This window comes from Asterias rubens, chromosome 9 (assembly GCF_902459465.1).
Source record: "Asterias rubens chromosome 9, eAstRub1.3, whole genome shotgun sequence".
Lineage (NCBI taxonomy): Eukaryota > Metazoa > Echinodermata > Asteroidea > Forcipulatida > Asteriidae > Asterias > Asterias rubens.
In genome coordinates this window covers 10,454,424-10,466,384 of record NC_047070.1, presented here as the reverse complement: position 1 = coordinate 10,466,384, position 11,961 = coordinate 10,454,424, and the positions used below count along the sequence as shown (strand labels likewise).

The window sequence follows — 11,961 nt, the reverse complement described above, 5'->3', positions numbered from 1 at the left end:
GTGTACAGATATCACGCAGCGCGACATTACAATTTTGACTTGTGATTGGTTAGGACGTTGGGGCCAGAGTCCAAAGAATAATCCAAGCAAAACCAGCCGAAACATTGATGCTTTGCAATTTCATGAACCAGTGCCTTGCTCTTCAGAGGGGTTTTAAATTCCTACACCGCAGTGAGTGTCTTTAGCTGTCAATAAGACAAAATGGCCGTCAACTGGGGAGGCGTGGCGGGAATCATCGTCTTCTACTTGTTGATTCTGGGTGTGGGACTATGGGCCGCCCGTAAGAGCAAGGGATCTACGGATCCAGAGGAGACCATGTTGGCTGGTAGAAATATTGGAATCTTTGTTGGTATCTTCACAATGACAGGTAGGTTTGAGCGGTTCCTTTTCAAGGCTTCTCTCCAGAAGACGATTAGAGCATAGGCCTACTGATTAAAGCGTCGAGTTGAAACCTATACGGTTCTTCTCGGAACCACCCCAATTCATTAGAGGTTATCATTACATGGTGTTACCGCAAACCCGACTTGTTATATTGTTTCTTTCTCCAGAAAGATTGTTCTAAAGGAATGTATACGTTTGGTACTCACTCTTCAAATTACTGGTAATGTCGATAAGAAGCCACCAGCTTTCGATAGTAAAAAGCAATTTGAGAAACGTTTCTTTTCGAAGTATGAATGTGGTTATGTAAAAGATAACAAGTGCTTCCTAAAATGCTTCCTATGTACTAGGGAACATTCTTCCACCTTGGACCACCTTTTGACATGAACTTCTCAGATATTTGTATCATATAAAATAGGCGGTTTCGAAACCCAACGGTATAGTTCCTGCACATCGCAGTTTATAATGCGAGTGCGATGGCAATTCACCACATGATGCCGGTCTGTTCTGGACAAAAGAAATAATATGACCTACTTTTCACTCTGAAGGTGGGTATGATCAAATCAAGTGTTTACCATGAAAGAAGATTATGTCAGACAATTCAATCCGATTGTTAAGTAGAAAATTAAACATTGGTTTTAGTAATTAGGCCTACTACTAACTGGTACGTCTCGATTGTACTGAATTGGAAGAAGATACAAAGTCTGTTTTGGTTATCGACGGGGCTTGCTTATCGTGTGGTTATAATAATGATATCAGTGTTTAGTTATTGATGGGTTTTATCAATCACAACCAAGGTCAGATTATCGTTTTTTTGTCAAGATTTGTATTTGTTTTTCGTCTTCTTTTATTATTATTATTCTTTTGAAAACATAATTGATTATGCCAACCCCGCAAGGGTGACGTAAATGTTTTCGTAAAATTATAAATATTATAGTCTTAAAGGTACTGGACATTATTGGTAATTACTCAAAATAATTGCTATCATAAAAACTGACTTGGTAACGAGCAATGGAGAGCTGTTGATAGTATAACACATTGTGAGGAACGGCTTTCTCTGAAGTAACGTAGTTTTTGAGAAAGAAGTAAATTCTCACTAAAATATTTAAATTGAATTCGAGCCTCAGCTGAGTTCTTGAATTCAAGCGTCTGAAAGCACACGACTTGTGCGACAAGTGTGTTTTTCGTCCATTTTCTCTCGCAGCTTCGACGACCAATTGAGTTCAAATTGTCACCGATTTTTTTTTCAAGTGAGAAGACTGGTCTTTGACAATATTACCAAAGATGTCCATTGCCTTCAAGGGATTTTACGACATAACAACCTTGAGGTCAATATTATTCTGTGGGTCATGGAAGAATTTTAGTGTCCCTTAAGGACTGCTAGTCATGAGCAGTGACCTTTAAAGGAACGTTACAGAATTGGTAAGAAAACAAAATCGTGAAGATCACAGATTTACATAAAATTTACACAGTCTAATGATGATGATAGTAGAAAACATCCCTTGAAATATTTCTGCCTGAAATGCCATATTTGATGAGAAATAAATAATTTAACTTTGCATTTGGAGTTCATCGTTCAGTGTCGCTCAGTGAGCGTCTTATTCATTTTTTTTTCTGCATCAATGTCATGCAAAATGTGTAATCGGGTTTTCACTATTTTCTCGTGAGACGGATGACCGATCGATCTCAAACTTCTACAAGTTTGTCAGTTTATGTATATGGTGGATTACATAATGTGCCTACACTGCCAGCAACTGTTTTGTTAGCAAAACCGATTCTGTAATGTTCCTTTAAATTGAATTTATGGGTCAAGTTGAGAATTTTTAACGGGGTGCAAGGAGAATTGTCTTTATCGGGAAAATCGTAAGGTACACCACCCCAGGGTAGGTGACCTATTTCATGAGGCGTTATTAAACCGACCAATAGAAATTAGCCTAGATTCAAACATATTTTGTATAAATATTCATTGAACCTTTAAATTAACCAATCAGATACGGTCTAGCATCAGTGACAAACAATAAAAAATGAAAAATAAATAAAAGTTCACAGATTTACAAATAATTTACAGGGTTTACAGAAGGTAATGGTGAAAGGCTTCTCTTGAAATATTAGTCCATCAAATGCTTTACTTTTTGAGAAAACATTAAAACAGTATCAATTCTCGATAGCGAGAATTACGGATTTATTTTAAACACATGTCATAACACGGCGAAACGTGCGGAAACAAGAGTGGGTTTTCCCGTTATTTTCTCCCGACTGCGATGACCGATTGAGCCTAAATTTTCACAGGTTTGTTATTTTATATATACGTTGTGGGACTTGGACAACACTGTTTACCGAATGTGTATAATGGCTTTAAGGTTTTATATAAAGGGTTCTAAGAATCAGTTATCCGAATTGGTAATCACAGTGAGTTATGCACAGGAAATTCTTCAGATCAAATCGAAGTAAGTACAAAATAGAGTAAGTAGTAAGGAGTAAACAATGTTTTAAGTAGGATTTGGAACTTAAATGTTTTGTTCATCTTTTTCAGACAGGGGTATTTCTAGCTCAAGACACATTTTTTTAAAGTTTATACAAGTAGTAAGCTTTTCAGCTTGCAAAGTGCTGCTGTGCCTTTCACGTTTCTATGCTAAATACTAACCGATACGGAACCTTAACAACCAATTTGGCCAAATTTCATCGAGCTGCATGTTTGATAAGCACAACATGTTATAAAGCTTACCAGGGGGTCGATTTCACAAAGAGTTGGGACTATTCTTAATTTAGGACTAGTCCTTATGAGATATTAAAACTTAAAGGAACATATACAGAATTGGCTTTTGCTAACAAAACAGTTGCTGGTAGTGTAAGCACTTTATGTAATCCACCATATACATACACTAACCAACCTGTAGATATTTGAGATCGATCAGCCCTCTGGGTCGCGACAGGAAAGTGAAAAAAAACGATTACAAATTTTGCATTGCATCGGTGCCAAAACAAAAATGAATAAAACGCTCACTGAGCGAAGTTAGATTATTCAATTTCTCAACAGCTATAATGACATTTCAGACAGAATTTCAAGGGATGTTTTCAACTATCATCATCATTAGACCGTGTAAGTTTTTTGTAGCTGTGATATTCACTATTGTTGTTTCTTACCAATTGAGTAACGTTCCTTTCAGGCTAGGCCTTGTCCTAACTCGAGATAGGATTAGTCTTAACTCTTTGTGAAATCGACCCTAGCCTATTACTACAATGTCACATACAGTACATGTACAATTTATGACCCTAATCGTTTTAAGTGATATTTTCTATTTCAGAACACCTGTATTTCCAAGTACGATAGAGCATTAATTCCAAGCAGTTTCAAGACAAAATGTTCGTTTTCGATCCCACTGAGATTGAACCAGTAACGTCACTTTCTTTGTACATAAACATTTATCTATAAACATTCTCTAAACATTTCAATTTTTAAATGTCTAAATTTGAGTTTGATTTGCCTCTGCAGTCGTTCATTCATTGTGTGTCATACCACTCATTGCCTGCAAACCTTTTAGGATATTTCGGTGCAAAGAGGAAGAGGAATCGGCAGAGGAATCCAAGCATCTTATCTTATTTGGGGTTTATCCTACTAGCAGTAAAACCATTTTGCTTCTTTTTATTCAGCTACTTGGGTTGGAGGAGGTTTTATCAACGGAACGGCGGATAGCGTATTTTCACCCGGTTCTGGGTTGATATGGACTCAAGCGCCATGGGGATACGCCGTGAGTCTCATACTAGGTAGGGTATATATTTATCATAAAGCCACACTTTCCAAAACTCAGCTGTTGTTTTTGTACAATACAAGTTGAATATCTAGGCCTAGTTTTGTTTAATTTATATATCATCTGAAAGTTTGCTTCGTCAAAGAATTTGTTTAAAAGAATTTCATTGAATCTGCAATAGTATCGACTGGGGCCACGACGACCCTGTCAGCTTGAAACGGTCGTTTAAAGGCAGTGGACACTATTGGTAATTGTCAAAGACTAGTCTTCACACTTGGTGTATCTCAGCATATGCATAAAATAACAAACCTGTGAAAAATTGAGCTCAATCGGTCGTCGAAGTTGCGAGATAATAATGAAATAAAAAAACACCCTTGTCACACGAAATTGTGTGCGTTCAGATGCTTGATTTCGAAACCTCAAGTTCTAAACTTGAGGTCTCGAAATTAAAATTCGTGGAAAATTACTTCTTTCTCGAAAACTATGTCACTTCAGAGGGAGCCGTTTCTCACAATGTTTTATACCATCAACCTCTCTCCATTACTCGTCACCAATTAAGGTTTTATGATGATAATTATTTTGAGTAATTACCAATAGTGTTCACTGCCTTGAAGAACTAGTCGTCATTCTTGTTATTCCCCGATTATATGACGTTGCAGGGTCGTGACCGTGGGATAGGACCTCGCTTTCGGCTAGGGCCTTTATCGAACGGCCACGACCCTGCCGGTTTTAAATGGCCGTGAACGAGTCATTGCTCTTTTATTCCCTCATAACAAAAATACATTTGGCCGTTGCTAACTTTTGAAACATGCTCACTTTTGAACTGAATTGTTTTCCCATTCACTGTTGAAAAAACTTCATAATTAACCATTTTGTACCTTACCCATATAGGTGGGTTGTTGTTTGCCAAAACCATGCGGGAACAAGGCTACTTCACCATGCTAGACCCGTTCCAGCTGAAATATGGGTCCCGGATGGGAGGCCTTCTGTTCCTTCCTGCCCTCACCGGAGAGCTCTTCTGGTCAGCGGCCATTTTGAATGCCCTAGGTAGGGTCAATCCAACAATCTGCTCGTAAAAATAATAATATCATAATAATAATGGAGTCTTATATAGCGCCGGTATCCGCCACAAAAAAAGGCGCTCATGGCGCTCGCTCATGATACAAAATAAAACAGTTCAAAAGAAAGGAACAGAAAAAGTTTGTAGAGAGTCGCTGGTCATTGTTTAACTGCAAAGAGGTGGGTTTTGAGGACAGTTTTGAAAGAAGATGTTGTATTTGCAGTCCTGATGTGGTAGGGAAGACTATTCCACACCTCCCCCGCGAGTGATGAGATCTGAGATGTAGGATGGAGCCATGTTGTGCGATGATTTGAAGACCAGGAGACCGAGTTTGAAGACTATCCTTTGTTCAACTGGAAGCCAATGGAGTTGCTTTAGGATAGGGGTGATGTGTGAGCTCTTGGGTGACCGAGTTACCAGTCTAGCTAGCAGCCATATTTAGGGTGTTTTTTATTTAAAAATAATAATAATTATAATAATATCGAAGTCTTATATAGCGCACGTATCTACCAAACAAGGTACTCAAGGCGCTGAGTATATACAAACTTTCAGAAAGATAGGTATTGAATTCTGCATTCATATCTCGCAACTTCGACGCCCAAATGAGCTCAAATTGTCACATGTTTGTTATTTTATGCATATGTTTAGATACACCAAGTGAGAAGACTGGTCTTTGACAATTACCAATAGTGTCTACTGTCTTTAAAGACACTGGACACTATTGGTAATTGTCAAAGACCAGTCTTCTCACTTAGTGTATCTCAACACTGCATGCATAAAATAACAAACCTGCGAAGTTGCGAGATAATAATGGAAGAAAAAATACTCTTGTCACACGAAGTTGTGTGCTTTCTGATGCTTGATTTCGGGACCTCAAAATGTAATTTTGAGGTCTCAAAATCAAATTCGTGGAAAATTGCTTCTTTCTCGAAAACTTCGTTACTTCAGAGGGAGCCGTTTCTCACAATGTTTTATACTATCAATAGCTCTCCACTGCTTGATACCAAGTAATTTTTTGTTTTGCTAACAATCATTTTAAAAGTAATTGCCTTTAAGGGCTTATACGTCATATTACGTCATCGCATGCACCCACAAAAGGGTTTGTCATGTGAACAGTGTTTTTAACCAATTTCACGTATTTCTACTTTTTAGGATCAACAGTTAGTGTGGTGCTCGATCTTGACAGGACATTGTCGGTTATTGTTTCAGCCTGTATTGCTGTGGTGTATACATTCTTTGGTGGTCTTTACTCAGTTGCATACACCGATGTCGTGCAGCTATTTTGCATATTTGTTGGCCTGGTAAGTAAGTTTTGTTTGTTTTCTCCTTGAGACTTTTATTTAAAAAAATAATTATAGACGACTTTGTACATATTGATTAAAAACAACATTAGGTGGTTCACCAAACAAATGCAAACAGGCATGCATGACGGCGATCGAAAGTTAAGCTGACATATTCGGACCAGTCAAAACACAGTTTATGGAAAGCACGGTCTACCTCCTCCATGGTTTATCCAATGAAATCATTGTGTCAAATGAAATCATAGGGTGCGTTCGATAAGCTTCCCTGGGCCGACCCCGCAGTGCTCACTCGGGTAAGCCCCCTGACAAGAGCAAATCGAACGATCACACTCGGGCCCTCTCGTGGTGACGGCATGCACCTCAGGTCACCCCAAGTGACCCACTCCACACTCCTAGATTATGGTGCCGCACACCCGTCTTTACCCTCGCGACAAAGACAGGGGACTATAATAAGGAGTTCAATTACCTCTAAGGCCACTGTTTAGGTTTAAAGGCAGTGGACACTATTGGTAACTACTCAAAATAATTATTAGCATAAAATCTCTCTTGGTAACGATTAATGAGGAGAGATCGGTAGTATAACACATTGTGAGAAACGACTCCCTCTGAAGATGTAGTTTTTGAGAAAGAAGTAATTTTCCACGAATTTGATTTCGACACCTCAGATTTAGAATTTGAGGTCTCGAAATCAAGCATCTGAAAGCACACAACTTCGTGTGACAAGGGTGTTTTTTCTTTATTGTTATCTCGCAACTTCGACGACCAATTTTCACAGGTTTGTTATGTTATGCGTATGTTGAGATACACCAACTGTGACGACTGGTCTTTGACAATTACCAATAGTGTCGAGTGTATTTAATACTGTCTGGTGTACTGGTCCCCTGTATTTATCCGAAAGAAAGGTATGGGCACTGGTTTTACAGACCCAGTGATTGCATTGGATAAAAAAGGTTGCGTTCGATAGCTTCCCCGGGTCGCCCCAAAAGGCTCATCCGGGTGGCGAATTTGTTTTCCAGGACGAACGTGGGCGAAAAAATTATCCCACGTTCGTTCTGGAAAAGTCGCCTGTTTTGTTCCTGGGAAAAAAATACGCATCCTTCTCGTGGTGACGTCAGTACACCTCGAGCTCGGGCCAGCCCCAAGTGACCCGATACACAAGCGGGGTATTATCTGCCCACGTTCGTCCTGGGGAAAAAAATACGCCACCCGGATGAGCACACTGGGGTCGACCCGGGGAATCTAATCAAACGCACCCAATGACTCCATTGGATAAACATGCAGTGACGTCAACTTTGTATCTCTGTGTCTGGATTGGTTCGAGGTGATGTTTTCAGCTGCACTTTCGGTCGTCTGCATGCAGGGTGCTAAATAGGGAGGTTAAGCTGCACGTTACGCGAGCAAAAGCGTGAACGTGATTGTCAGACAATTGTGTCGTTTCTAGGTGACGTCACCACTTTGGGCTTAGTTCATGCTCACGTATGACGTCTGCACGTTTAAAAAATTCTGACGTTCACGTTCACGTTTTTGCTCGCGTAACGTGAAGCTAAACCTCCCTAATGTGTGTACATAATGCACGTGCATCATCATACATGTGCGTAATTTTTTGTACATCTCCATGTGAAATTAATAAGAGGTCAAAGGTGCTTTTGGAAAAAGATTGACATACAAGGCTCAAGGCTGGTATCTGGCGTAATTCACAAGCATCGAAGGGTGACGTCAGATGTTCAGGCTATACATCTATTAGGGCAATGGTTCAAGCTTGTTGCGATTTTTAACTAAAAACATTTTTGATTTCTCTTCAGTGGATAACCGTGCCATTTGCAATGACCAATGAGGCAGTGGAACCAATAATGAACACAACTGACCGTTGGGTCGGAACCTTGGAACCGAAGTTAGCCGGGAATTGGGTCGACCACGGTCTCCTTCTGGTAAGTTTCAATACCATGTGATCACCCTGGTTTGTTCTAGCTCTGGTAGGACGCCCCATGGTCTGCGTTTATACGCAACGGCCTACCTGGATTAGGTTTGGAAACAAAGTGCAATAGGGGACTTTAGGACGCTAGGTGGCAGCAGACTTACTAGGTAAATTTCCATTGTTTATGTAGTTCTGAGCAAGCGCACATTACCAAGAACAATGGACTTTACCTGGTAAGTCTGCTGCCACCAAGCGTCCCAAAAGTCTCCCATTCCATTGTGTGGTTTGATCCTCATTGCCCATGGGGTGCGTTCGATTAGCTTCCCTGCGGTGCTCACTCGGGTGAGCCCATGACAAGAGCTAATCGAACGATTCCACTCGTCCTCTCGTGGTGACGTCATGCACCTCGGGTCACGCTAAACCAATGTTTGTGTACAGTAGGCCTATGCCCACTATGGAGCTCATGTAATGAAGATGTTAACATTGTTTATTATTAACTCTATTTCTCTCGTAAAATTGCATTGATGAGGTGTAAGTTTGGAGACCTTCAACATCTATCGAGATTTGTTTGTCTCAAGCATTATCGTCATTTAAAAACGATCCTCCCTTCCACACTTATACCGCAGACTGACACAAAGTACCATACCATCCAGGCTAGCGTTGGGTATATGGGCTTCTTCTGTTTGTACAGCTGGCACTGGTAGCACAGACTGCCACAAAGTACCATACCTTCCAAGCTAGCATTGGGTGTATGGGTTTCTTCTGTTTGTACAGCTGACACTGGTACCACAGACTGCCACAAAGTACCATACCTTCCAAGCTATAGCATTGGGTGCATGGGTTTCTTATGTTTGTACAGCTGGCACTGGTACCACACATTGCCACAAAGTACCATACCTTCTAAGCTAGCATTGGTACACGGGTTTCTTATGTTTGTACAGCTGACACTGGTACCACAGACTGCCACAAAGTACCATACCTTCTAAGCTAGCATTGGTACACGGGTTTCTTATGTTTGTACAGCTGACACTGGTACCACAGACTGCCACAAAGTACCATACCTTCTAAGCTAGCATTGGGTGCATCATGGGTCTCTTCTGTTTGTTTGTACAGCTGGCACTGGAACCACTGACTGCCACAAAGTACCATACCTTCCACCCTGTGATTTCAATTAATAAAAAATGACAATGCAGTTTCTAAATAGGTCAACAAATCCCCCCCCCCTCCCCACCCAAAAAATTCCGCCAGGAATTCCGGTTCTTCCCGAAGTTGTGTGCTTTCAGATGCTTGATTTCGAGACCTCAAATTCTAAATCTGAGGTCTCGAAATCAAATTCGTCGAAAATTACTTCTTTCTCGAAAACTACGTCACTTCAGAGGGTGCTGTTTGTCACGATGTTTTATACTATCAACCTCTCCCCATTACTTGGATCCCGGAAAGAAACTGGGATATTTCTGGGATTTTTGTCAGAATCCCAGACGGAATCCCGGCAGAATCCAGTCGGAATCCAAGCAGAATCCCGGCGGAATCCCACATGAATCCCACAGGAATTCCACAGGAATCCCACAGGAATCCCGCAGGAATCCCACAGGAATCCCACAGGAATCCCACAGGAATCCCATCTTCATTTGTTATGGGAATACAAGCCGTACCTTCCAGGCTAGCATGCGGCATGCGTTTAATTGTTCAGTTTGTAATGGAGGTGTACCTCCACGTTTAAAAGTATGGTTCCAATGACGTCAGGTTAAAACTACCTTCCTTTCAATCCTTGCTGCAGATTTTTGGAGGTATTCCATGGCAGGCATATTTCCAACGGGTGCTGTCTTCTAAGACTGCTAAAGGGGCTCAAATCCTGTCCTTCACGGCAGGCGTTGGTTGCATCGTCATGTCCATTCCTTCTGTTCTTATCGGTGCTGTTGGTGCAAGTACAGGTAAGAATGCTGACCGTTAATTCAAGTCATTGACATCTAGACATGAAAACAAAGGAATCATTCAATCTCAAAGTATTAACTTTTAAAAGTGTGCTACATTTTTTGGAAGAGTAAGATCATATAAATCTTTCTTTCAGATTGGAATGCAACAGGGTTGAATATGGAGACTATGAACCCGTACGATCAAAGCAGTCTAGTGCTGCCATTGGTCATCCAGTTCTTGACTCCACCAATCGTTTCTTTTATCGGACTGGGAGCCGTGGCAGCTGCTGTTATGTCATCGGCAGATTCGTCTCTTCTCTCGGCCAGTTCCATGTTCTCCCGTAACGTCTACAAATTGATCTTTAGACCAAAGGTATACAACCGGGGTGATTGACAAATCTCAAGACGGAACACAAAATATCTTTAACGGTTTTCACAAATTTTTCTAAAGATTGCAAACGAGGGGGTAACTGTTATCAAAGATTTAAAGACTTCTTGAGCTCTATCGACAAACCCATTTTGTGAAAAATGTGAAAGATTTTTTTAATGTGATAGTCTTGAGTGGTGTGGTGTGTCCACATCGGACTTCAGGCTGTTTTTTTTTTAATAGACCAACTGTCCGAGACCTGTTCTTGACATGTCTGTGTTCTATAGAGCAAGATGCTTGTGAAACTACCTCAATTGTCTCCCTATCTGACCCACTAAAAGAGACAAACAGTATTGAAGTTGGTAACGATAACATGCCAGCCTTGTGTCTTTTTTCAACCACCAGGCGAGTGAGAATGAGTTGATCTGGGTAATGCGGGGAGGCATAGTTGTCTTTGGGACTCTAGCAACGACACTGGGCCTTCTTATCACCTCTATTTACGACCTCTTCGTTCTGTGCTCGGATTTTGTCTACGTGGTCCTCTTTCCTCAGCTCTTCTGCGTTGTGTATTTCTACAAAAGCAACACATACGGCTCTCTACTCGGCTACATCATTGGGCTGTTTCTACGGCTGGGTGGTGGGGATCCAACCCTCATGATCCCGCCGCTTATTAAGTACCCCTTCTTCGATGAAACCCACGGGCAGTTGTTCCCTTTTAGGACCTTGGCAATGCTTGTGTCCTTCGTGACCATTCTCGTTGTGTCTTACTCCCTAGACTATTTATTCAGGAACAATAAAATACCAATGAAATGTGACTTCTTCAAATGCTTTACCGTTGTTGAAGAGGAAAAACTAGCACATCAAGACGAAAAGGAGAGTCTTCACATGGAAAAAGTTTGCAAAGATTTGTAAGCACATTACAGAATATAAAGTGGCTCAGCGTCAGCCACACTCAACGAGATAATGGACCGTTCCGGCTTTCCACTTAGCTCCGCCCACCGCGCACGTGAGCAAGACACGTGTACGAGCACTCCCAATGACATTCTGCAGGATTCTGCCGCGCGTGCCAAATATTACGCCCACGCATGACCGAATGTCCGACCACAATCATTGCTGTGATTGGTCAAATGGGTAAACGCGCACAGTTTGATTGACAGGCCGGATCGGTCCATTGTACGGGGACTTAAAAGTGGATGATCGCTCTAAATTTTAGCCAATAGGAGGTGAACCAAATATTTTCATGGGCACTTCTTGCCAAAATTTAAACCGTAGTTTGCG

General features: G+C 41.1%; 1 protein-coding gene across 1 annotated transcript; it reads left to right on the top strand.

Annotated features, from left to right (window-relative positions):
* The first annotated feature begins 201 nt into the window (after nucleotides 1–201).
* Nucleotides 202–11,595, top strand: LOC117294852 (high-affinity choline transporter 1-like). The gene is made up of 8 exons (XM_033777394.1): nucleotides 202–367; nucleotides 4,030–4,143; nucleotides 5,019–5,174; nucleotides 6,340–6,488; nucleotides 8,291–8,416; nucleotides 10,181–10,334; nucleotides 10,472–10,689; nucleotides 11,089–11,595. Exons 1-8 carry the CDS (start codon nucleotides 202–204, stop codon nucleotides 11,593–11,595), a joined length of 1,590 nt encoding a protein of 529 aa, XP_033633285.1.
* The last annotated feature ends 366 nt before the right edge of the window (nucleotides 11,596–11,961 follow it).

Coding starts and splice junctions, on each gene's coding strand:
- LOC117294852 (XM_033777394.1), top strand. CDS start 202: ATGGCCGTCAACTGGGGAGGCGTGGCGGGAATCATCGTCTTCTACTTG. Junction 368..4,029: donor TGGTATCTTCACAATGACAG/GTAGGTTTGAGC, acceptor CTTTTTATTCAG/CTACTTGGGTTGGAGGAGGT. Junction 5,175..6,339: donor GGCCATTTTGAATGCCCTAG/GTAGGGTCAATC, acceptor TCTACTTTTTAG/GATCAACAGTTAGTGTGGTG.